Raw genomic sequence first — 27,740 nt, 5'->3', positions numbered from 1 at the left:
TCAGCCTTTATAGCAAAATGCCCCCAATTGTAAATACATTTTCTTATGAGAACTAACATTTAGACAAGTAATAATGTATTATTCTGCATAATATATTTTCCTAGTATTTTCATTTATTTCATAATATTTAAGTACATGATTGATATTTATTTTAATGACGAATATGTATCTTACGTAATATAGTCGTTATATAGGTACATAATACATTGGGTCGTAATATATTATTGAAGCCTTGAAAGATATAATTGTATTACAATAATATAATATACATTTAAGTGTACCACATATTAAAATATATATGTTTCAATTGTATATTATGTTCATCCTGTACATGTATCGAACAAATAAATATAAAAATAATGTTTATGAGCATGTAAGCTATTAAGTTATGGATTGAACGTTATTGTTTAAGACATCCACATTTTAGAGTGGCTATGTGTACCAGACTGTAAATAGTTGTGGATAAAAATTATCTTTAGTAATTTATCAATAAAAGAAAATTTACAAACCCACGATTTATTTGGCTTACTTTAAAGTTTAAATTCAAGAATAATTTTTATTATAGCAACACCATTTTTTCTTTGAACATAAATTATGCGCCATTCTTGTCGTTTAATTATTCTGTAAAAATAATTCCATAAATCAATTTTTAATAGTTATTGCGTAATTCAACAATATTTTAACAACAAGTATTGAAAATTTTTAAATTTATAACATACCTATTATAATAGCTATAAAAATCAAATAAAAAATATAATGTCTGTTTTAATAACAGCATAATGGTTAATGATATTCCAAACATCAGTAATAATTATGTAAGACTATTTAGTAATAAATGATGAAGACATATTTAATAAAACAAAAAAAAAAATCCATTTTGTATAATTTAATTTAGAAAATAATAATTATTAAAACTACCCAAATTAAAATATCAAATTATAACATTACATTTTACAAATATTTACCTTTTCTAGAATGATACGTATAAAATATAAAATACATATTTTTGTTTAAACCATTAAATTCAGAATAGATTCTGGCATAAAAGTATAAAAACCATAATAACAATACAAATTAAAAAAATTAAAATAAAAAAACATTGTCACTAAATCGTCACAGATCATATACGTTCTCTAAGCCTAAATATATAAGTTGTTATATACAAATTCACAATAATAGGTAAGTAAATTGTGTAGTGTGTCATTCATACAACGAAGTAAGCTCGATTTTATAGTGACACTCTGGATCTGACTCTGAGTCGTAGCAAAAAGTATGCCGATACTCTAGTGATCAACAGGGTTATGACCAACGCATATACATCGTAGTTGAATTGATCAGTGGTCATTGCAACTTCGTCCAAAAACTTCGTTGGGTATTTGTAATGGCAATACAACGAGTAACATGGCAAAATGCCACGTTTATCATAGATAGCGGCGACTAGTGCATCCAATCCGTATCTCAAGAATGATATTTCCGTTCCCCACTTTAATAGATATGGGATGTCACGGAGATTCACGCCAAAGCCACTGAACACCATCAACAAAACGACGATAATGGGGCCAACGAAATTGCCGTTCTATATGAGTTACATAACAAGTGATTTATTGTGTTTGTACAGATATAATGCATTATTCTATTTAAATATTAATAAATTATCATAATTCATCTATAATAATATAATATAGGTACTGTCGGCGAATGGAATATTAGTTTGCTTATAGATTATAATATTATTATAGTTTTTAAATACATGAAATGTACAAAAAAATAAATCGAATGATTGGGGTGGAAAATATGATGGTTGATTTCTCATTAATATCCCATATTTATGTTGGGGAAGAAATTGATTTGCTGAAATAAAGGATAAGTTTTTTTTTATTATTATAACAGCTTGGCATTCCAAATAATTACCTATAAGCTATACGGCAGGTATTATTTTTATTTTTACTATGTTACGTATAATGTATTTGAACAAAATTTCAAAATATGATATTTGTATACTTTAAACCTTACACAAAGCTGTTTATAAGCAGCTAAAAATATTAAGTCTAATTGGCAATTACACGATTACATCAATACATCATACATAAATAGATTAAGGTCACTACAATATTAATATAAACGTTCATTTTATCACTTACAATAACGCTGAACCAAGCTCCAATAATGAATCCCAAACTTTGAGAAATAAGAACCATCAACCAACAAATGAATGTAAAGCTGACAAATCTATTCCATTCCAATGGTTGTCCTGTCATTAAATAAATGATCACGGAAAATATCAAACAACCAAGTGTCTAAAACATAAGATAGTATTGCTTACACTATAAAACAATTAAAAATTAGTATTTTCTTACTGTAATTGGAATATCAAGTATGTTCGTAGCGATATAGTATGATTTTAATGAATACCATCGATTGAAATGCTCTTTTGTCAATATAGATATTTCAGCAGGAACTTATGGAACATGGTTAAATTTTAAAAAATCAATCATCTTTTAAATATTAATATAAAATGTGTTCAAAACTTACAGTTAATGATATTTAACATCAATGTTGATCCAACGTGGTGCATGAGAAGGGAAAAAAGTAAATTATAGTTATCGAAAATTTTGCTGCCATCGTCGCCAATTTGTAAAAATAGTGTACCTAATAATACACTTACTATTACATTTACACCTATACGTAGATAAGTCAAATCCTAAAGAAAATAAATAATTCAATTATTCGTAATACATTTAAATAATTTTTACTTACTACCTATGTTTATAAAAACAAGTTTAAATTAATTAATTTGGGTATATAAGAAAAAAGTTTCAATCACATTCAACTTAATAAGTCAAGATTTTTTTTAACTAGATAAAAAATTACTGATTAATTATTAGAATATTGTTTTATACTTTATAGTTAATGTTATATTATTTTTAATTTTTAACAATAAATTGTTGGTAAATGTAGTCTTAATACATACCGGATCTCTTTTGCATTTTAAGACTCCTCGATATAACAAACATTTCAATTGGTTATAAGCTGAAGTTTCATGAACGACGTCCACCTCTTTTGATATTTTTTGAGGTTCACCTGTTTAATAAAAAATATTTTAATATTAAATATTAAATTAATGGTTATATTTTATGGTAAAGTAAGTCATGTTTACATTTTTAATAGCTTTTAATTAGAAAAATTATAAATTAAAGACTTAGATTTGTGATTCGTTGTATTTAATTCTTTGCTATTTTTATTTTTTTTTTAGTAAAAGTTGAATTATTTTGTAGTAACCAGAAAATAGTATTCAATACCCGAAGGTGTGTCATTGATGGCTAGCAAATCAGAATGTCCTGTCCATGTCAAACACTTCCCATTTTCGATTTCTTTTGCCATTTTTTCAATCTTGTCGTTCCCATGATCGCCGCAAGCCAGTTCAATCACTAGATTATACAGTTTATTTAGATAAACATGGAAATAGTTACTTATTGTATTCTATTATTTTACCAAAATCAGCTGGGTTGTGATAGATGGGACAGGGCAGTTCGAGTTTTGTGAGATATGGTATTACATTTCCAGTAGATCCTTGGTACAAACATGTGCCTTGCGATAGAATATATACTTGGTCAAACATCTGGAATAGTGATGCACTAGGTTGATGAATTGTGCATATAATGGTTCTGCCCTGGTGGGCTAATAATCGTAGGAGTGATATACATTGGGAACATGATGAACTGTCTAAGCCTCTGTTTAACAAAAATTAATATTAATCAATCGTGATAACAATATTAAAAAAATGTATTCTTACGTCGTTGGTTCGTCTAGGAACATGACCATTGGATTGTTTATTAGTTCTAGAGCTATTGAAAGCCTTTTCTTTTGACCACCAGATAATCTCGCGGTTCTAGTGGCCTTACATTTATCAAGACCCAGTGTAGACAATATTTCGTCCACCTATATCAAAAACAACTATACTCATCATTTTGTAAATATTTGTATTTGAAATCTTAAAAATGTCTTACCACAGCATCTTTATATTTTTGAGTTTTGTCCATAGAGAGCTTGAGATTCGCAGCAACTTGCATGTTTTCATTCACTGTTAACAACGGTTGCAAACGATCATCTTGTTGGATATAGCAAGACAATCTTCGGAAACTATCCAAACGCCTTTCTTCGCCATTTACAGTAACGTTCCCTCGGACACCCTTTAAACTTAGAACGAAAACATAAATTGAAACGTGATTTTCTTTTGATTAGTCGTTAAATTGCATACTTATATCCGGATAGAACGTCCAAAAGTGAAGATTTACCAGCTCCCGATGGTCCCATAATAGCAACCAATTGATTTGGAGCAAAAATACCATTAATGTTCTTAAGAACATCTTTGGTTCCTAAAGTTAAGTAACGATAAATATAAAAATTATTTGCTCTACAAATATTCATAGCAAAATAAATTATTATTACTAAAATTATTTTTTTCGATACGTTCAAACTAAACGGTGTTTTCAAAATTATATGTTGGACGTAATTTTACAAACAAAATATGGGTATATATTTAATTTGAATACAATTATACCTTAGTATTTAGTATAAGTATTAAATGTTTATTATGTGTGAACTTGAAAAAACCTCAAAATCTAAGCAATATATTAAATGTCCTCTTAATCTGAATAAACATCGGTCCTTACTGTATTGCCTATACCAACATAATAATAATGTACCGCGATTTAAAATGTGTATATATGTTGTTTTTTATAATTTGGAACTTAGTTTAGCATTAAATAAAATCAAGATATAATATAATTTAAGTCTAACTCTTAATCTTGGAATTTCAATAATACATTATGTTAATGAAAATGCTACAATAGGAGTTGTAATTAATATTGAATTGGTTAATAGTACTTATGAATCAGTCATCAAGTACCTAATTTTATAATTGTATACATAGTTGGGGTTAATTCAAAAACATAATGTTATATAAGTAGGCAACCATACAAATTATGTTATTATTTATTTATGTAAATAAAAATTAATATCACAATGTATAGTCTATTATATATTATATAACTACGTTGTATAAACGTTCATAACTTGTGGTGATTCTATCAGCTTCTACTATTTAATTCATTCAACTGGCTTTGCTAAATATACATTATTTGTTTTGAACAAAAATGACACTTAAACAGTTAAACTAAATTAAATTATTATTAAAACACCTATCAACAATTAAAGTAGTCTCACCTTTTCCAAATCCAAGTGAGACTGTATAATATAGATTTTTAAATCTCAGCTCAACTTGATCTTGCTTCCTGTCTTTGATGAACAGCCCTTTTGGCTCACATAGCCCGTTTGAATCATCTTTCGACTCCATAGGCGCACAGCTAAAACATATAGGCACACGTAAATATTGTCATAATACACTCGAATTCGCTTAAAAAAATAACTACAAAAAACACAATTATACAGGCATTGTCTTAGTTCTTTAATCTTTTTAAATGTGTTGATAACCACGAACCTATAAGGTCGTCAAGGTATAAACATGTACAATGAACGGATATGTACTAATATACAAGTCGGGATCTCGTATACGACGTCCCCCCACTTGGCCGACTAAATATTCGGTTGTGACAGCTGTTGGCGCGATAAAAGGGTTTGAGATTCCTTTGAAATAACCTGGGCATGGACAATGAAACGCTTATCAACGGGCCTGTATAAGGATACGAAATTCGGTGTGTTTTTGTTTAACCGTTTTTTTTTATGTACAGAGTGTTTAAAATAAACATAAAAAATACGATTTGTAATATTTATCTTTCAACAGCAAATGTACCTGTTTTCGATACGACTGCTTATTTACAACTACATATCTAATTATGTTTTCCAACTATTTTTGTACTTAAATATTAGTTTCAAAATAAAATTATAAATTACACAACTCAAAATCTTTTACTATCTGCCTATTTTTCATAAAACTAACTACAAATTACTAAAAAATTAATGTAAATTTAGTTTTTATAGAATATAACTAAATATTCAATTATGAGTTTAATTATAGTTTAATTTCAAGGTTTATTTACGTCATACCATTGATAAATAGTAATATATTATTATATACATTTATAGAATGTATGTAAAACATAATCTTCTGCAATGTAATTAAATTTAATGTTTTTCAACTAAAACTAGACTACAGAAATATAGGCTATTTCAAAAAAATCTCTTTAGCACATATAATTTTAAATACTCTTTTGAAAAAAAATAAAACAAGTAATAACTAGTAACTATCTACCTATAGTAAAATACTTATCGTTGTACCAATAACCACGCACTTCTATGTGAGTCGTAATCATTGATACATTATTTTATATTAAACGATTTAAGTTTTAACTTAATTTACCAGGATTAGATAATAAAGATCATTCATTATTACATCATCAATCTTAATTTTAATCAAAAAAATCTTTTATATTTTAATTGAATAATTTAATTATCGTGATAGTAAATTAAAAAAAAAAACTTAACAAGCAGGTACCTAACTACTGTGCTGTACAGTGGGAGTCGAGTGTACCTCATAATTGAATAAGTTGCTGTAATTTATGTGTTAAATTTGAATTCAATGATAAATCATTACGTACGAAAAAAGGAATCTGAACGGAGATAGTCTGTCAGCATATTATCACATAAATGTATTAATTATTATAGTAATTTATTTTAATATTTTAATTTTAATAATGGTAATACGGTATAAACTATAAATAGTCAATCACATAAATTAAAGTAAATGTTTTAAAAATTGAATTGTCTATCTAAATAATATATTATAATCAATAATAAAAATTTCAAATAATCCATACATTTAAATTATAATAATTTTGGCAAACAAAATTGTTATTAAAAAAAAATTCCTGCCTATGTATTTTTTATAAGTTTAAATGGCTGTACTAAAAGGAAACTTTTATTTAATTACAAGGTTTTTGAGTTAGCAAAAACATTTATATAGACATTCGTAAAAAAAAAAAACTAAAAAAACTAGAAAACATAAAATGTTTATAAATAGCTCAAAAAACATCAAAATATTTTGAAAATCAGATATTCTAATATAAACATTTAGTGAAAATTCCAAGTATATATCTAAGGTTATTCATTTTGTGTTAGGCACATAAAAAAAATGAATTTAAAAAACTAGTTTCAAGTAAAAATATAGCAGTTTTTTTTTTGTTTTCCCGATTATTTTGAAAAATACTGGAACTGTTATGAGTCATGACATTTAGAAATACATAACCTCTACATTCACAAGTATTATTTTACATCTTTTTTTAAATAACTTTGTTGTAACCCTCACTTATTGTAATTTAAAATGTTAATTATGCATCTCTAATGTTGAAGATGTGTTGAGACTTGAGTATCATGTTTATTCTAACTATAATAATGCAGACAATTAGCTCACGTGCGTCGTCGTATATTTTGGACACACTGTTGCCCATAACAAGTAATAAATATAAAATGTGTATAATAATTTAATACTATAATTTTCAAATTCATTGTTTTAATTAAGAAAAAAAGTGAGCTGTTTGTGAACCTTTGCAAATTCTCTTTCAAGTCTAAAAATGATTAACAATTTAAAAAATCAGAATAAAAATTGAAAAATATGAATAAAAATTGTTTAACCCCAAACTACTTACCTACCTACTAGTACCTACTACTTAACTACCTACTAGTACCTACTACTTACCTACCTACCTAGTAATCATTTTAAGATAACACTGCCAAAAAACACTGGGCATCATTACTGGGTAAACTAATAATTTGTTTAGTTAATCTTACTTATCTCCCAAAATGCTAAATCTTCAAAGCCCAAATTATTCACATTAATCGTAATATATTTACCTACTAAATTATACGCTATACCAGTGGTTCCCAATTACATTGAGCCACGGACCCCTAGCTAAAACTTAAATTGGACGGGGACCCCTTATTTGTGATTTCTTGCTTATCAATTTTGTTTAATTATAAAAATGAAAAAGAAAATTATATGATTTATTTTAATTTTACATAAATACCTTCTTGTAATAATATAAACATTATAACCACAGATTTTCTACGTGTTTAATAATTCCACCAATATAAAATTAAAATATCACTTCCGTACTACACAACCACGGACCCCTTAATATTAATACGAGAACCCCATGGGGCCAATTGGGCTATACAGTAAATAAATAAGTACATGAGCAAAATAAATAATCTACACTCTTATTTATTACAAAAATTAAAAAATACTCCCTAAGTTCCAACTCAGAACCAAATTCAACAATATGTTAAATATCAGACACAACTAATTTTAAAAGTGCTAAAAATGGTTCGTTTTAAGATGAATTATGAACTATCACGTAATGTAGCATTTCAAAGGAAGTCAAACAGCAAATTATACAAGGTTCTGTAAATAAAATAAAAACAATCAATTTATATAATAGCAATGATTGAAAATTGATCTGTAAAATAAAAACCTACGCGAAAACAGTTGCTAGAGTTCTCACCTTTGAAATAATGTATTAAATAAAATTAAGTTATAGGTCGGTACTAACCATAAATTTAATATAGTATTGTATGACGTAGTTAGTTATTATCTGAGAAAATAACTAAATTAAAATGTCATAACTACCTACATAGTTAATAAATAATAGAGTACCTATTAACTATGACGTATTTACGTACATACACGGGTAATTTGCACTTGGAAATAATAGTATAATTTATATGCTATTTACTATTGAAACTTTAATGTTCTAACAATGCACTAACGTAAATATAATATTAATTCATAAATTACTAACAAATAAAGGCCATCATAATAATATTAATATCTTGTGTACACATAATTTAAGAAATTAATATATTGTAGGTACCTACCACATTTGTATAATCTAAATTTAATTTAGTTCTTTAAAATTATATGATATTTTTAAAAAACAAATAAATTATGACCCTAAGTTATTTGATTAACAATTGATTTTTCTCACAAATGTCATAAGCTAAAACATTATAAAGTAGGGATCGGAGTACATTTTGAAAAAAAATAATAAATCTAATTATTCTAGAAATATTTCAACAGTTAAACTTCTCTTTTTTATCATACAGTGCCACATAGGTAAGTTAATGATTCATTGATTACAGAAAAATATTTTCACAACGCAAATTAATAATTTTTATTTAATAATATGTCTATGTTTTTTAGTTATTTTAAATGATACAATGATAATTATATTATTTATTTTAAAAAAAGCAATTTTTATGTTAATTAAATTAGGATAAACGTACTTCATATAAGTGGATGTATTTTTGATTAGCTTAACTTAAACAAATTGTTTAGTCATGCAGTTATAACATAGAAGGTACTGACAAAATTATCATCATTCATCAACGATTATAAACATTCCAAATCAAGGAAAATATCAATTATAGTACTTTGTTTAATGTTTTACACAGATAGCAGGTACCTTTATGAAATTTAACCATGCAACAAAGGTTTATACTTTTATATTAATTACATAATTGCTGTACAATTCATATCAGCAACATAACAATGCAGTTCAAATATATGAATTGTACATGTAAATATTTGTGGATGGTATAATGACTTATGAGTAAAACAAATTTTTTTTTTTTCACTTTATTATAGATTATATATTATTCACATTAATGATTATGAATAAAGTTTGTTTTTATATGTATTAAACATGGGTCAATGTGTGTTGAGTGAATTTATATTGTACATAAGGCATACAAATGAAATCAATGTTGTTAAATAAATCTCAGAATAATAAGTTTTTACTATATTATTGTCACTGCTCTCGGGGACAACGGTAAACAATGAATTAGTATTTACAAAACAAAAGAATTTTGATATTTTAGTTTCAATCAGGCGTCGATTATTTGATGATATGTTATTGAATTGTTATACTCTCTCTGCTGCCTATACCTACTAGTCCTACTAAACATTTTTAAATTGTTATTGAGCAACATTTTACTATCAAACTTCATAAGTTATAACCAATATCCTCAAAACATTTTTTTCGTGTAATTTATTGCTATTTATTTTAGTTTCCATGTAATATTTTTTATTTATTTATTTGACATTAACATTCTGTACAATTTACCACAGTAAGTTTAAATGATAAAAGTAGAAAATAACATGAAAAGTGTGATTAAGCAGCCACCCGTTAGGCATTAATGACTTTCGACTATTGATTAACTAGTTTTTTTCCCCGTTACATAGAAACGTTACACATTGAAGTCTTGTGAAAGATCACGGCACTAATTCCTTTTAATCTGCTGTTAGGTTTTCCTGGGAGAGTAAGTATGAGAAGATCTTTTATGAGAGGGTTAGGATGGATTAGAATCATATATGAAAACGGCTATAATACGATTGGGCCCACCCTACCTATTTACATGCGAAAAACGCAACACGATTGCGCTCCGTGAAATATAAGTCTTAATGTCTAATGACAAAATGAAATATCCAATGGCGGCGAACATATAAATGATGTGGAGCAATCGCTTCACTTCTTAAATTTAGATGACTGGAAAGTTGCTGTGGATGGGTGTCATACGGGTTGGTGGTTAAATAAAAATTTGAGATTTTGCTTCACAAAAAAATTTAAAGTTTGGCGCCACTGGAAATATCTATACTAGAATATTTGAAAGTAATGAGACCACAATTTTGTATATGTTGCATTATTATTTTTACTATAAATACTTTGACATATAATATTATTATTAAAGAAAAAAAATGTAATTAATAGATTTCTAGTTGTTTTTGGTCATTTTATTAAGTTTTTATTTACATTTATTTGGCGACATATAATATTATTTAATATGTATGAGATGTATTTATTTTACAAATTGTATGTATATTTTTGTTTAAACTAAGCCAATTTCTTAATGTTCATTATTTAAGTTATCATTTTAATGTTATGATGTTAATAGGTAAGAAGCACAATTTTATAACACATGACTTTTATAAGATATATTTTCTGTAACAACCAATTTTTATGAGACATCATTTTAGAAGACTCAATTTTATGAGACCCGACTTTCGAACACTAGACGTGGTACTATAAAATATAATAACATATTGTATTATTATAAGTTGTAAAGTCATGGTTGCCTGTAAAAACTTTAAAAAGCTATATGGTATCGTGTGGTTCATTTAGCAGACATTTGGATAATCGTTTAAATGACGTGGTTTCAGATTTTAAAGGTAAGGTTACTCATATATTTTAACTCAAAACGCCAAACATTTTTACAAGCATTATATAATGTAATAAAATATGTCTAATAAAAACTATGAGTGAGCTATAATATCCACTCAAAATTATTTTTGAAATGCTAAGATTTATCACTGCTTTCTCATAATTAAAAATATATCTACTATATACGGTGTTCAACCGATATGAGCCAATTAATAAGAGAGACAAATGCTCTGCAGATCCTCAGTGTTATGTATGTTATCTAATTTTTTTTTATTTTAATAATTCAGATTTAAAAAAAAATATGTTTAATACAAAATTATAAGGCTGTTAAGCATCGATTTATGATTTATTTAGTCGTAAATATTATAGGTACATTTTTTATTAACATCATTCTTCATGACGTGGTGTATTCAAGAGAAAAACGTACCTAGCAATACACTAAAATATAAAAATCGATAATCTAAATATTCTAACCTATTACTTTAAAACGTTATTAAACTGATAATATAATGATTACATATGTATATTATATACAGTATGATTATTTTATTTGCGTTAATTATATTAATTCAGTAAATTTAATTTTTCAAATAAAGTGAATTGTTTAACTTTTAAATCTAATGTTAAGTTGTGTAAATACTATAATATTTATCGATTGAATAATAATTTTGAATCATACAAACACACTTCAGAATTTATTAAGAATCACACGAATTCAATTGCAACATAGTTTATTTCCAAACTAACCAAGATAATTAACTTATTATTCCGGATATAACTCATTAATGAGCAATATTTAATTTGACAAAAAAAAAATGCATTATATCATAATAATATATTATAGGAATTGTAGGAAGGTACCTTACTATTTTTAAATATTTAATCCATAACCATTTTCTGTTAAATAATTTTAAATTGTATAATGTTCACTGATCATATTTTATGATATCCACATGTAAAATTTAAACATTTACAAATGTATAAAAAAATTTAAAATTTAGTTAAGTATAAAATTAATTCTTAAAATATTTATAATCGTATGTATTAGGTACATATACTTGATTTAATTTTCTTATGCAGTAATCTAAATATAAAGTATATACAAATGTAATAGTACGAATCTCAATAGTGGGACTTTTGTCTACTGGAAATAGATAACAACCAAAATAATTTTTCTACAAACCCGCTACCAGAAAATTCTAAATATTTAAAACACCCTGTATACTAGCTATTAACAAAGTTTTATCACAGTTTATTTTTTTTATTAAAAAGTCTTCATTTATAAAACTCAAATATTATATCAAGCTGTTTAACGTGTTAATATCTATTATCCTGTAAGGTGTTGAGCTGTATAAATATTTTTTCGATATCGACAATAGAAAAATGGAACTTTCGTTAAAATGCTAATACAAATGGATCCATTTTCTTTAATTTTTATAGATGAAATCACATTTTCAGGTACCAAAAATAAAACAAATTATTTGTGATCAAACTTATAAACAAGAAATGATGGGAAAATAATAATTGGTCTTCCTAAATATTATTTTCTCCAATTAATCGAATATATATTATACATAAAAAATATACATATATACTCAGCTAGTTTGAGCATTTTTAAGTACAACTTTTATTATAATTACTTTTTTTCAATTTTGTGTAAATTAAGCAAAAAGGTCTAAAAAAATTGTATGATAAACTATCGAATAGCAGTTCTTGAAAAAAAAGTCGTACGCATGAGTTGTGTGATGAACTCAAAAAGTTTCAATTTAATCAACGTTATTTCCTTTTAATTTTTATATAATAAAGTTGCATACTATTTTCTCATGAAATTAATGCATATATATAAGTATAAATTTGAATAAAGTATAAAAGTTCTCCGCAGTAAACGAACACTGTATACTAAAAATCTACGTTTAAAAAATGAATATACATTTTATTATTGCCCTCGATACATGGGGTTGATACAGAAAGTATAAAAATATATAGAGTAAACAAGTATAAAAAAAAGTTTAAACGTTAATATTTAGTAGCAATACTGTTTAATTGAAACTAACTATTTTTAATCTAAATTACCTTGTTGATTGTTAATGTTAAATCTAGCAGGTGATCGTGGGTAAATTATACGTTTGAAGCCTTGAATAATATTGTTGCATCGACGTAAGAAACTATTGTTTGATTGACGACTGGTCCAGCAAACAACACTCACACGCGACTGACCGGAATATAAAAGATATCGGTTTATTACAATTTAATGTACTGACAAAACATATTATTAGTGTTAAGAACAGCTTAATCTAAACGTTTGAATTTTGACCTCTGAATTGTATTTTATCACGAGACACGTTTCCCACTAGCCAACAACGATGCGCCAACATTTCGAATATAAGCGATTGTAGTAATAATAAATAATAAGAATAATATATTTTTAATTTTGTATAAAATATATATTGTATCAATATTTTTTATTGTGTTGAAACCGCTTAGTGAATAAATATTTATATATTATATATTTTTATTTTGTAGAATAAATTGTAAATATTGATAATATGGTATGTATAGGCGTATCGTACATCGGTAGGTAACTAAAGCGAATACAAATTGCTCCCATTCATTGTATCATGTTTGATTGCAAGTTATTGCACTTCTATAATATATAAGTATAGTGTATTATGTATGTCTACTATGTATTGTTGTACTAAGGTACAGCGCCTAGAAATATTGAGAAAATCACCTAAACATATCTCAATATTAATAATATATAATAATATAAAACCTATTATGTAAGATCGGATGATTGATTACTTAGATTATTTTATTAATATTGTTTTGTTATAACTTATAATATAAATTCTTGCAATAATATATGCACAATGTGCAGTAAAATTTGAAATTGTTTTTATAATATTTTATTAAATTTTTACAACAATTAATAGACTTTAAGATTTTTTAACTACATTCTAAGTCGTTCTTTTGAAGTAATATCACTGGAATAGTGGTAGCGTCCAGTTCTAACCTTCTTTGGCCATATCTTGTATTTCTTTTCCCACATATTTGCGCCTTGTAAATAAATAATGTGGATTTCAAGTATTTATATTTTGTCATATTTTTTTCTTCTCTATTTTACAATAGATTGTACTAAAATATTTAGAGAGTAAAGAAAAATTTTCAGCTACCAGAGAATATTTTTGCAGATTTGTTGGTAAGTGCGGTTTTTACAGTGATAGATGTCAGATGATATATTTTATTCTATCCATTTTTTCAATTCATCAGACTATTTTGATGTGTCTTACACTCTTACTGAGAATTATGCTATTTATTATTAGTTTTACAAAAATATGCTTATTTTATTTAACCACAAGGCAGTGCGCACATTTTTTTGGTAAGACTTATCTCATGTATTTCAGTACTTTTTAAATAATTATTATTATTTTTAGAATCAGAAATTTTAATTTTGGGTGTTCAAATAAATACATTTTAGTTTATTATTTTTAATCGAAAAGAGCAGGTATCCATTTTGAATTAAACAGTAGTAAGTTTTAATAATTTGAATTGGTAAAAGCTGATGAGTGATGAAAAATATTAACTACTCAAAATTACCTAATACCTTTATAGTTTATGGTATGTAATAGTTTTATTTCTTTAAATTTGAAATAGCTATTTATCGTATGTGCAATGTATAATCTAATACAATTTACAATAAGTACAATGTACATACATTTGTGCAATTTAAAGCGAATACGCCACGAATACCTTAGGTACCTACCTAATAATTACTGTGTTGGAATGAAAGAATTGTAGTTGATGTATTAAGTAGGTATTGTACGTTTATAGATCTTGCTTTAAATAATAGTATAATTTATTTGTATTACTAAATTAATTAGTTTAATTTTTTTAGTTTAACAATATTATAATAAGACTGCAGATGGATACTTTTCATATAATTATTGTAAACAGAGATTGAAATAGGTGTTTATAAGAACATTCCATTAAGAAATTTTCCTATGTTGGTTACATAACTAAAAAAAGGGAGTAAAAAATAAAGTGTATACCACAACAATCGTAAACCTACCTAAAACTTCTCATACAAATTATAACACACGATATGTAAGTATGCACAAGATAAAAAAAGTGCTGCAGTCTGCCTAGATATTGTTTAATAGTTAATACACGAATCGTAATACTTTAGAACTTAACTTAATATCAAATGTGTAATAGCTATACTGATATTATATTATTATTACTCATTTTTACTTCCGAACCGACCGAATCTATGATATTATTAGAATTATTTGTCTTTTCGTCATTCTAAACAATATAATATATTTTATATTTTGTAGTAATAAATACATTATATTTTATATATTTATTATTATATTAAACGGGTATTATTCTACAGTACGAATGTTGCCGCCACAGTCTCGAAGATGACGCTACAAATATTATACAGTTATATTATAGTCTACTCGGCTTATTATACTCGGGGTCAGAGCGGCGCAAACCCGCGAGAAATACATTTTGATCCGCCGCCCGTCACACCACTCTCCAGAACCCCTCCCACCGTGTCATGCAACAATAATAATATAATAACACGCGGCCCTCGTCCTATTTCTCATCCTCATCCTCCTCTTCGGCGCTTCTCTTCGCCACCGCTACCGTTTAAACGCTGCAACGATAATATTATTACAGTAATCGCAGTACAAAGGCGGAAGACACGCTGTAATGGAAAAGTAAGTCTTATTGTAAACGAAAACTCTATATGTATGTGTACTATATAATATATATATATACATATTATGTGTATTATGTTTATATGTCTCTCGAGTTTAATCCCACGAAGAGTTAAATATCATCGTATCGTATCATGAAAGCGGTTATAAATTATAATATATATATATATATATATAATAACAGCGCGGTGCACGGGTGAAATTTGCTAGTGTTTATTGTTTCAAAGTTCTTGACGCCGGGCTCGTAATCTAAAAGCGTTATTATCATGGAGCGTTCAAATCTGCATATATAGGTACGGTGCCCGAATAATACACATAGGAAAAATAGTGTATTTGTATATATCATATATTAATATAATATGTATCCAAAAAAAGTTAGTTTAGCAATACCCATAAAAATGTAAAGTATCTGTTTATGTTTTAAAACTAACAACTGCAGTATGTCTGCATTTTGTATGCTTACAGACAGGACGAGGATATATATATAGCTATAGCTGTAGGGGGTAAACCATTATTAACTGTCATACTTTTAAAAAAAATGCCTAAACATCGAATTTTACTGTCGTTTATGAAATGTAGTTAAATCAGTGAAAACATACGTACTGCTGTAGTAGGTAGGTATACATAAAAAATAGAATTTACCTATGCCTATTACCTACTCAGTGTACTAAAATTTAAAAAAAGAAAAAATCGATAAGTATTGATCCTCAATAGTTATGTCTTATTAATTATTATATGTTCCGTTTCCTATCGAAGTCACAATTTTTTCCTTAAATAATAAATTTATTCGAATTCTGATTTTTGGAATTTTTAAATGTACTTAAAGACATTTTTTTTTAAATACTTGAATTTTTTGTATTGCTTAATAACTGTCCTGATGCGAAACAAACTTCTGTTTTTCAAATAAAAACCCCCTATTTTAGTGTCATTATTAAGTGATTTTTTTTGAAAAATGTTATATAGGCTAGTTAAAAATTCAAATGAGTAGTTTTTTAGTTATTAAAATGTTTATACTAAGGATAATAACCCTTAAAAATGGTTTTACAATAATATGAAATAGATGTAATATTGAAACTAGTATTGATGGGCCATTTTTACAAATTATTGTTGATAGATTAATAATATATCACTAATATTTTCAAATCACCATAACCCATATCTTATAAACCCAATACCATGGACATTGTATCCTTGGAACACAAAGTTAAATAACTCAAAAGTTACTCATACGAATTTTGAATTTGACGTCGAATTTTTGAGAAAAATTATCTGCTAAATAATTTACAGTTGAAAAGGGGGATTCTTATTTGAAATACTCAATATTGAACCGATACGTATCAATACACTCCAATTTATTCCTTGAAAATGTTGTGTATTTTTAGCATATTAAGTATGTGGCACTAGTGTACTCCTCCCTGATAATTTAATGCCAGCCAGAAATGGGTGAACACTGAACCCATTGATCCAAACGACGCTTTAACACTCGCATTATAATGAAGTAGATGGAATATAATAATTTTATTATGTAGATAATTAGTATAGTAATTCAGTAAAACTATGTAGGTATGCTGTTAACATTTAAAGATTGTGTAAGGAAGACAATAACCAAGTTTCGGACTTTAACATTCAGTCATTCCATCCATCACTCACCCGCGAGTAAATCTTGTATTATAAAAATATAATTTATTGAATTTAGGACCGGTCCTTGCGGCGTGCGCGTAATTATATCTCTACTACAACGATTGTTTTGATAGTTATATTAATTGATTTATTACTATCTACAGAAACAAAACAAATACCTAATATAACGAAAACGCATTGATTTAAAATGTTTATATGTATAGTATTGCGCAGGCAGGTACTATTATTGATGTTATCATTTATCGTTTTAGTCGGAAGTTGTGAATAATCATCATCTCCATCTCATTTAATGTCTATATACTTTATAATTACTTTTTTTAAATTTATTTACATCATTGTATCTTGCAGCGATACGTCGAAAACATGCGATGGTGAAATATAATATAATATTGAATATCGTCATTCCTTCATGATCTTTCCATGCAAAGTATTTTTTGGGTTCAGAAAAAAATGAAATAAAAACGTAGACAGCTGACAGGTACCTATAGGACTTCTCTCAATTGCTTCATGGCTCCTCTGGTCTTAAACTATGTAATTTGAAATTACTTACTGTATATAAGCTATCTATGTTACAACACAGTTATCATAATATATCATTGATACCGTACTACTGCAATAAAGTTAACATGTTTAACCTATGTGTACATTTATTAATATTAAACGTGTAGCTCTTTGCCATTTGTTCTTATTTCTAAGCCAAGTATGGATTTTTAATAAATGAGTTTTTATATGTATAAATATAAATATTCAAATAAATTTAATTTAATTAGTTCTAAATATAAATATATTATAATTCTAATATGTTAATGTCTTATTTGTTTACATACATATATTGGTAGTTTATAGAAGGATCTACAAAGGATATAACAATTAAAAATGTACTGTTATAGGGTCAGCTCTAAATTTTAAAAGTCGATTATTTTTTAAATATCAATAATTTAACTTAATTATTTATCTGTTATGTTAACATAACAGACAGTCCTAAGCCTGTAAAAGTGGTAAGGAAAATATGCTTTTTGGAAAAAAATTCGGGACTCAGTTTACCTATACCCTTTTTAGACCAGGGACTCAGTTTACCACAAAAATGGTACTTCGGACTCAATTTACCTAGGCCCTAAGTAATTACTTTAATGCTTTTCAAATACAAAAATTATATCATCCAATTTTATTAGACTCATCAAACTTAACACCTGTATATTGTAGTAGATACCTACTAATGTTACAAGATTTTTATTAGTTACACCTTACACGATTCATTATTTTTAGTATTAAAATTAATGCTTTGGTCCATGACAATTTTTTAGCTTATATATATTATTAATATTGAGTTTACAACACTCCCGTGTATAGTTATTTTAAAACATGAGTTCGACAAACATGATACATATAGGTACCTATACTGATTTATTTTAATAATTTGATAAGAAAATATGTCAAATAACCATGTAAACACTAATATTATACACCAGTGATAACATAGAACGAAGGTCGCCGTAAAAAAATTACAATTCCCGCAGAATTAAAAATAAAACAAAACAAGTTTTCTACATATTATGTCATTTATATTATATATATTTATATATATAGGTTTTAAATATCGATCTGACAATAAATCGTGAGTAAAAGTTAGTCAGATAAAAACTGCACCGAGTATAATTGTATAAGAGTTTATTAGGTATGTATAAGAGTGACCTCATTTAAAATACGAAAGCCGGTAAAAAACCTTGAGCTTTATCCACGTCTATATGACAAAAAAAAAGTAAATATGTTCGTACTATTTGTAAATAATATTGTTGTGATTGCATATTATTATGATTATGTAATCAAAATATTACTTCATTACAAATCACATTGTTTTTTATCGACGTTTTATTGTTATTGAGTTCCATTATAGAAACGCCAAGAGCAAAATTATTATAATAGACTTGGTACGACGTTGAATTATTGAACATGACAATTTATTTTGTTCAGTCCTAAATATTTGTTCTTATATTAACGAGTTAAAAAGTTAAAGTTAAGTTACTTAATAAGTTAATTTTATTTTCATAAGTAACTTCTAAATTACCGAGCTAATTTATTTTAAATTTAGGTTAATTTATTTTTTTTTTCTAATATAAATTCCATAGATTTGAAATTATATTTTGATTTTTGTATATGTAAAAAAAAATAATTGCCTGAAAAATCAAATACTACTAATGTTTTGGTACAAAAAATAGTAAGACCTCCTATATTATGTTAGTTGTTAAACTTTAATAATCATTAATCATTATATATAATGAAATACATTAAAAATGTCTTTAAATTAAAAAAATTTCAAAATAGGTAGGTTGGTACTTGGTAGGTACCTACTTTTTAAATCTTTGCGTTTATCTGGCTCTTATGGTATGTCACAATGTGTAGATTAGAACTATAGATACGAGTATTCTATATTTCTATTAATAGTTTAAACTTTTAAAGTCAACATAAGTTAAGTAAGCTAACCTAATCTATTATTACTTCATGTTATATAATATATTATATACCTACTATATAATATATAGTATTTTTTTATTAGGGGGAACCCGTGGCAACATAGGCCATTAGGTGGGAGGTGGTATGGTAGGGAATTTCTTGTATAGGTTCAGTAGGTTTTTATGTTGGTAGAATTGTAACACGTGTTTTTGTATGTGTGGCAAGAATGATGTATTGCTAAAAAACCCAGGTGGTCACCCATCCGAGAGCTAGCAACACCGGCCGGTACGTACCCTAGGAGCGTTTCTGCAGATTGGGCGTACGTCCACGCCTTACTAAGCCACAATATATATTTATACAAAATGTATAATATATAGGTACTTATACGTTGAAGAAGTGTAAGATGCCTGTCTACCCATTTGTTAACACACATAAATACACAATTAAATTAAATAACAAGATGAATTAGATTTATAAATTAATAAACCTAACCTATTAGAAAACCAAAAAGACGGACAAGTATAATTTAAACCACAAAACGTCAGTATTATGGTTTAAAGCAATTAAATTTTTTAGTTATATAAATCCTGTAGGTATATAAACATCCGTGACACAATTACTTCATAACAACTTCGCAATATGTAGTATGTGTTTAGTTCTTGGTCTACTTGAAAAATATTTTGAATTGATGAAATGAAAATTCATGTTTTTAATCATGGACAAAATAAGATAATTTAGCTACTTTACTTACATATTAATATGTATTCATACGTATTACTTACAACATATAATATTATTGCAGAGTTTGAATTGTGGGGGGGGGGGAGACGGAGTCAGCTTTCGCTTTTTCATAGATTTCAGAGTTTCCCTCATTTAATTAAGCAAGGAACACTAGGAACGCGTCCCCCCTGGAGATGTCTACTTTTGCATGATGTATTTGGATTTGGTTTTTGTTTTCATTTATTTCTAGGTAAAGTAATGGTTTATTTTAGGAGGAAACGATTATCGTCAACGATAGTCGATACGGTACCAATAATATTATAGTTACATAAATAGTTATTGACTTGTCAAACATTTTATTTTCATAATTCTAAGAAAAAAAAATGAATGCTATTTGCCTATTTTGCTTGGAAAATGTATTACCATCGATGACAAACAATGTGACAGTACGAAATATATCTCTAACCTATAACACAGTTTAATGATATTATTTTGCTATCATAATTTTATTATTTGACGTAATCGCAGAACCAATTTCTCGTGGATCCGCGGGCAACGGACACATACTAGTAACGTAAATATAGGGAAATTTTTCTGGGGGCTAGAATTTTATTAGGAGCACAAACTATGATAATTATATTTTAAATTGAAAGATGATTAAAAACTGAAGGAGTTACGCCCCACAGCCCCTTAATTGTGCCTAAACGAGACACTAATGACTAATCAATACAATGAGTGTCTAAATAGTAAATATTATAATGTTGTTGTGTTAATTATTAAATTGATTATAAATTATGTTTAGGGTATTCGGGAGACAAAGTTCCCATCAGATTACTATAAAATTTATCCTCTATAGAACGGTGTTTTTTGAACTGAAATCAGTGTCTATCCTTAAGTTTTGTTCCAATTCGACCACTGAATTGTTGTTAATAATTGTACGAGTACACGTAAAGTTCCAACTCAAATTTCAAACTTAAGTATAATATCGACGTATATTAATATAGTGATGTATTAAAGTCATAAGAGGGTCTGATATCAGTTGATAATAGTTGTATTAATCATTTGTGTCCCTCAAATAAGTCTGGATCGCACCAATATAGCATTATTTGTATAATAAGACTTTCAATATTTATGGTAAAAGTATCCTAACATAAATAAATATTATTAAGCTATTTGATTTTATGCATTAAATCTTAAAGATACATCAAAATCAGATGAGACCTAAAACAATATTATTGGGTTGGTACTCAAAATGTTGAAATACCCTTTTAAGAATACTAAAATATATCTATAAGTACTCACGATATTTCATAGAATGGGTGTTAAGCGGAGTCCAGACTTGCATACATTTTCATATGACACATAATTTTAACAATTTCGTTGGCATTCGATTACTTATACCCTTATGAACAAGTTGGCCAACTGGTGAGAAATAAGAAACATAACCACAAAGAAGCAAACATATTTTGAAAATGTATTGTGCCTAAGTCTGGAAGAGGCTTTAAACCTCAGTACCGCACTATATTCTAATTCGCTCACGTAGATCTAAAAATCAAAATAGCGGTAAATTGTATTATTATACCTAAATTTTAAAACAATGCTGAATATTTATAGCAAATATCCATAAAAAGATTTTAACTGAATCCTGGTTTGCTATAATTTATATTAGTACCTGTAAATTATTAATGTTAATAAAACGTTTTTTAAAAATTAATAAAGCTAATCATTTTTATTTACTTATATAATTAATGTATACCTAATAATTATTAATTTGTAATACCTAATTATTGAATACAAATTTAATAACAATATGAATAATAAATTACAATTAACCTGGTAATGTTTCATATTTTAAAGTTCAAATCGTCTAACGCAGTTTTAAGCTTGTAAAAAAAACATATTAGCTGGGTAAAGGTTATTCAATAAAATACTTATATGTAATTACTGATGACAAAGATTGCTTATTCTTGAATTCGATTTATTTTGAATATTAAATAATACAAATTTATATTTAGAACTGATTAGGAAATTACCCTCACGGATTTTTAATTATCATAGTTTTGTCATGAAATACTAATGCATTTCTGAGCCCATTTGTTGAAAGAAATTTTATGTACTCTCCAAATAAATTATTTCTGTTTAATGTGTTTGTGTGTTTAATGTTTATATAACCTAATATGTGTATTGTATAATATACTATATTGTATACCTATAATTATAGACTATAGTAATATAGACAACGTAGCAAGTATGAGACATGGGTATAGACGGTATAGTAATTAGTAAGGTAGAACACAATTCAATAGTTCAATAATTTGCTGTAGCTTATGGAAATACAAAAAGAAAACAATATTTGGTTAATTTGATCATTAAGGAGAGTGATGAATGACACCAGTGGATATAAAAGAAACTGGCAGTCAGGAACACATTATTTGTGATAGGTAACGTAAGAATATGTATTTAAACATGTTTATAAATTAAATGTATTATAATACATTAATACATATAATATTATGTACTCCTACGACCCGTATGTTACACCAATGGGCGACCCGTGGATGAACTTTATCAAGTCCGTAAACAATAAATTATTATTTTTAATTATTTTTTTTAGATGAATTTTTTTATTTTCTTTGGGTAAACTTGTAAATTTAATTATTTCAATATGCCCCCCCCCCCTAAAAAAAAACTTCACGAATTCTTTAAATGGTCCTCCAAAAATATTAATTGGTGACCTCTACCGCTGTAGACAATATTAAACATTTAAAACAACCACCTTCTTAAACTTATATACAAGAAAATAACTGACAAACAAAATCAATTAACTAATTGTAATACTTTTAAATATAACTTAAATTTAATATTATATTGCGGATAGATACTTGAAGGTTATAATAGAAGTCTAGTACCTATACACGTAGGTATAGATGTATAATATATTTATATATATACAGGCACCTACCTAGTGATTAAAATCCATTTATTTTACGAAGATGCTGTAGTGTCACAACAATATACCAGGACAATATTATTACTGTGCACGGTGTTTCTTGCACGCGATCGATCCTAATTATTTTGTTTTCGATAACATCATCTAGTACACGATATACACTACACGATACACGCGTGCGCGCGCACACATTCTTATTTGCACGCTTACGCAATAATAATGATATTATAATTGGCAGGCATAGGTAGGTATAGCTAGGTTACCAGTATTATAATACGCGCGAAACCGACCGCTGAAGATGGAGTACTGATTTCTCGCGGTGTACACAATATTATGCACCCGAGACGGCAACAAGACGGCGACTGCGATCGTCATTCCTACCATAATATTATACATTATAATGTAACCATGGTATAACACCTATCAGCCATGTGTGACCGTATAGCGCGAGCGTTTTACTTCTATACCTGGGTACGCGTTCTCCGTTCACCCGGCTTCATCCGAGGACCATTGTTTTTCGTCCGCCGCAACAGAAAAACAAATTTCTTGTCGATTGTCGAGACACGCACCGGCGTAGTATTCGCAGGATATATCGTGTGATATATTACGTGGACGTTAATTGACGGTGCCGAGTTTTTCCACGCTGGTGACTGCCGTTTGTCGGGTTACTAAAGGTAACTCAGGCTACCTACTTTTTCGTAGGTATAATTGATGGAACGAATATAGCTGTTCGCTGTTGGCGGATTTCAAAATGTAACAATCAATTTAAACACCACACCGTCATTCGCCGTAATCGCATTTCCCACATATACCTTTTAATATATTTCACTGTATAAATTATATATTTTATGTACCACAAGTCACCATCCCATGCTCGAGTTTCCACGAGTTTTCACAAACTGGATGACGTCGATTGATTAAGCGTAAGTATATTTAATTAATCAGACCACCTCTATAAGCAAGGAAAATCTTCAATCTGAAAAATGAATGCAATATAAAATCAAAAAACGCATTCTTGGAAGTTTTTCCAGTGGACCGCTCCCTCCTAGTGTCTCGTGGTCTCTGGTCTCTGGATAAGTTAGTTGAAAATCTAAATGGTTCATCTCAGCAAAAATGTATCTGTAGAATATCAACGTTAGGTAGGCACTAAATTCCTATCAACCTACTTATAATACAAAACGATAGACTCCTGTATAGCCATGCTAGCCTACTTTTTAATAATTTTTTGCTACTCCTTTACTCCCGTCAGCCGTCAAAGATTTACATTATTATTTTTGAAGAAGTACTCAGAATGGAAATTTAAATAATACAAATTGAAAATGTATACATCATTTATATAGCTATTATCACGTGATAAATGTACCACACTTATCATCTTAGATTATTACATGAAATACAAAAATAACAATTTTAATTTTTGTTTATAATAAATCAACAAATATAACAAATTACAATAATTGTCGGATACTAAATTTCATAAGTATTAGGTTATTTTAAAATTTATTGGTGGGCAGCGATCACGAACATATTGATACGCAATATAAATAAAATAGTATTAATATATTAGGTATACACTTATAAGTGTCATAATATAGTTATATGCATAATCTCAAAGCTCAAACCTATTATTTCTATATCTTGTGAAGAGGTCAATATGTAATTATGTACATTATATAGGTACCTAATGATATAATAAATTACCATACATTTGGATGTATAATTATCTTTGAGTTTGTATTAGATGTGTAACGCAAATCTACCTATAGGCTTAATAATATATACATACAATGACGTTAATATTAATTTACTATTTGTTTTTAAAATTTTAATAGCCACACGTTTAAAACCTTTTTTGTAAGACTTCACAGAGTAAAAAATTGAAAATTGATCATTATTTTTACTTCTTTCTCTTCTCGTGACTAGATCCTGTCCTTGAGGTGCTGTCAAGCAAGGTTTAGTTGAAAAAAGGGATGGATGAAAATGATGAAATGCTATTATTAAATTATCTTTACTAAATGCAATTTATGTTAAAGCAATTATGTGTAATCAAATTTCATAAATCGTAATACACCGTTCAACATTTATATAACAAATAACTTACATACTTATTTGTTAGCATATACAGTACATATCTAAAATATCATCAATAGTTTTCTTAATTTGGGGGGAGGTACTACTAAACTACTATACGTATACGTCAATACCTACTGTTAACTAATGCGTCGGTGAAATAAGTAGGTAAAATATGTAAAATACGTTAGTGTAACTGGGATGTTATGAACGACACTGAATTTTTAATGCACTGAAAATAACCGTGAAATATATGTAAGTACATACTTATTCATTGAAAAATAGGGAAATATGTTTTAAATATTCAAAAATATGTGGAATTATTTATAATAATATGAAAAATAAACTCACAGTTATGTATGCCATTCGAATGGTCAAAAGTAAACCAATAAGTAGGTTGTGAGCATAAAATATTCAAATTACTATAGTTATATCAAACACTTTGTGCGAAGTGTATTTTATCTCTCGAACAAAATTTATTTTTTTCTTAAATTAAAAAATTGCTTTGTAAAGTTTGTACAAAAATAAAACTTTTTTTTATTCAAATATCATACTTAAATAAAAAATTATATCTATTAAATTCATGATTGTTTCCTCAAATATGCAATAAAAATTGACAAAAGTTTTTGAAACTAAACAAAATATGCAAAAAATGTAGAAAGCCTATAAATTCTTTTATCGAATTCGTATTTGACTTAGATATTTTGAATTTATAATAAAAAAAACGATATATGTACAATATCTGCTAACTAAACAAATATTATCTTAGTATCTTACAACAAAATATATTGTAGTTCATTAGGTAAGTATATTGCATTTTGTTTCAATTCAGATATAAACTTTTTTTTCTTAATATTTCGTATCATTTTTAATGAATATCATATTTATATGGTACGATTTATTTTTACAATTGTGTAACTCACTTAATTTCTATAAAAAAGTTCTATGTTTTCAGGCATAGGTACGGCACTAACAATTAACAATGCTTTATGAAAGGTTGAAGTCTGAAGTTTTTTTTTTGAAACAATGCATATAACAACATATTACATAGGTGACTATAGAGCATACAATTTAGCAGAACAAATGGAGGAAATTAGATGTAATTTATCACATAGACGTTATACATTATACGTGTTATGGCATATATGATATACGTATACAAATATTTACAAGGAACAAAACTGTGAAAACAATAAGTAAACATTCTTATACTACTTAATAATTATAGACTCAACGAACAATGATGCAATTAGACTTCTGAGCTATGTTTATAACGCATTATTGCATATATATACAGGCAAAGCAAAGTATACAAAATAAAGAGACTACCGACCACTGAAGTTATTTAGTGCACTCATGACTCATGTCACTTTGATCATCTCCGTGCAAGGCAGAGAATTGTAACCTATGTATAGGTAGATAGATATATCATATATACAAATAAATATATTATTTTAAATATGAAAGCTGCACTCGAAAATTAATCGGAAACATAGGTCTGCTTATTTCTTAGTGTTTAATACATTATTAATAGTTGTCCATTCTTCAAATTTGACTTTAAAAAGGATTTATTTTAAGGTATTACAAGAATATGTCTTGTATCTAGTACTAATGAAAGATAGCAGTATAATCTAAAACGATTTCAATTACCGCTCAGTATTAAAACAAAATCCAAGATAACAAAATTAAAAGAGGGTTTTCTCATATTTTCTCGAAGACTACACTACTACAGACAATTTAAAAAGTTCATTTTAAAGTGCAATCCTGCGATCAATTTCTAATTTATATTCTATAGAGGTTCTGTACGGAACTGTTTGAGCTTTTAACTGTCTCGAAAAGTTTTCAGAAAAAAAACACTCATCGTTATACATTTGTACAGCCAATATAGATACCTACCTACATGTCTGTCGCAGAGTTTAAAATGTATGTATTAATAATATTTGTTGT

General features: G+C 27.2%; 1 protein-coding gene across 5 annotated transcripts; it reads right to left on the bottom strand.

The window, feature by feature from the left end:
* Positions 1 to 1,187: 1,187 nt before the first annotated feature.
* Positions 1,188 to 24,038, bottom strand: LOC111029221 (ATP-binding cassette sub-family G member 4-like). 5 transcript variants are annotated; one of them, XM_022308171.1, is made up of 12 exons: positions 23,736 to 24,038; positions 5,227 to 5,366; positions 4,259 to 4,376; positions 4,008 to 4,197; positions 3,794 to 3,939; positions 3,493 to 3,731; positions 3,300 to 3,428; positions 2,972 to 3,081; positions 2,533 to 2,701; positions 2,358 to 2,458; positions 2,142 to 2,297; positions 1,188 to 1,576 (listed from the first exon to the last, which is right to left on the bottom strand). In XM_022308171.1, the coding sequence occupies exons 2-12, from the start codon at positions 5,354 to 5,356 to the stop codon at positions 1,229 to 1,231; spliced, it is 1,836 nt and encodes a 611-aa protein (XP_022163863.1). In that variant the 5' UTR covers positions 5,357 to 5,366; positions 23,736 to 24,038; the 3' UTR covers positions 1,188 to 1,228. The 5 variants fall into 5 exon arrangements, with proteins under 5 accessions (XP_022163863.1, XP_022163862.1, XP_022163866.1 ...); XM_022308170.1 differs by lacking the exon at positions 23,736 to 24,038 and adding an exon at positions 13,308 to 13,487; XM_022308174.1 differs by lacking the exon at positions 23,736 to 24,038 and adding an exon at positions 5,501 to 5,600.
* Between the last annotated feature and the right edge of the window lie 3,702 nt (positions 24,039 to 27,740).

This window comes from Myzus persicae, unplaced genomic scaffold (assembly GCF_001856785.1).
Source record: "Myzus persicae strain clone G006 unplaced genomic scaffold, MPER_G0061.0, whole genome shotgun sequence".
Classification (NCBI taxonomy): Eukaryota; Metazoa; Arthropoda; class Insecta; order Hemiptera; family Aphididae; genus Myzus; species Myzus persicae.
The sequence above is the reverse complement of the archived record's forward strand: the minus strand, read 5'-3'. Positions and strand labels throughout refer to the sequence as shown.

Excerpts from the sequence above, each read along its gene's own strand:
- LOC111029221 (XM_022308171.1), bottom strand. The coding sequence starts at position 5,356 with ATGGAGTCGAAAGATGATTCAAACGGGCTATGTGAGCCAAAAGGGCTG. Across the intron at positions 3,940-4,007 it reads AAAAATATAAAGATGCTGTG|GTGGACGAAATATTGTCTAC; the intron begins GTAAGACATTTT and ends TTTTTGATATAG. Across the intron at positions 3,732-3,793 it reads TTCCTAGACGAACCAACGAC|AGGCTTAGACAGTTCATCAT; the intron begins GTAAGAATACAT and ends TTTGTTAAACAG.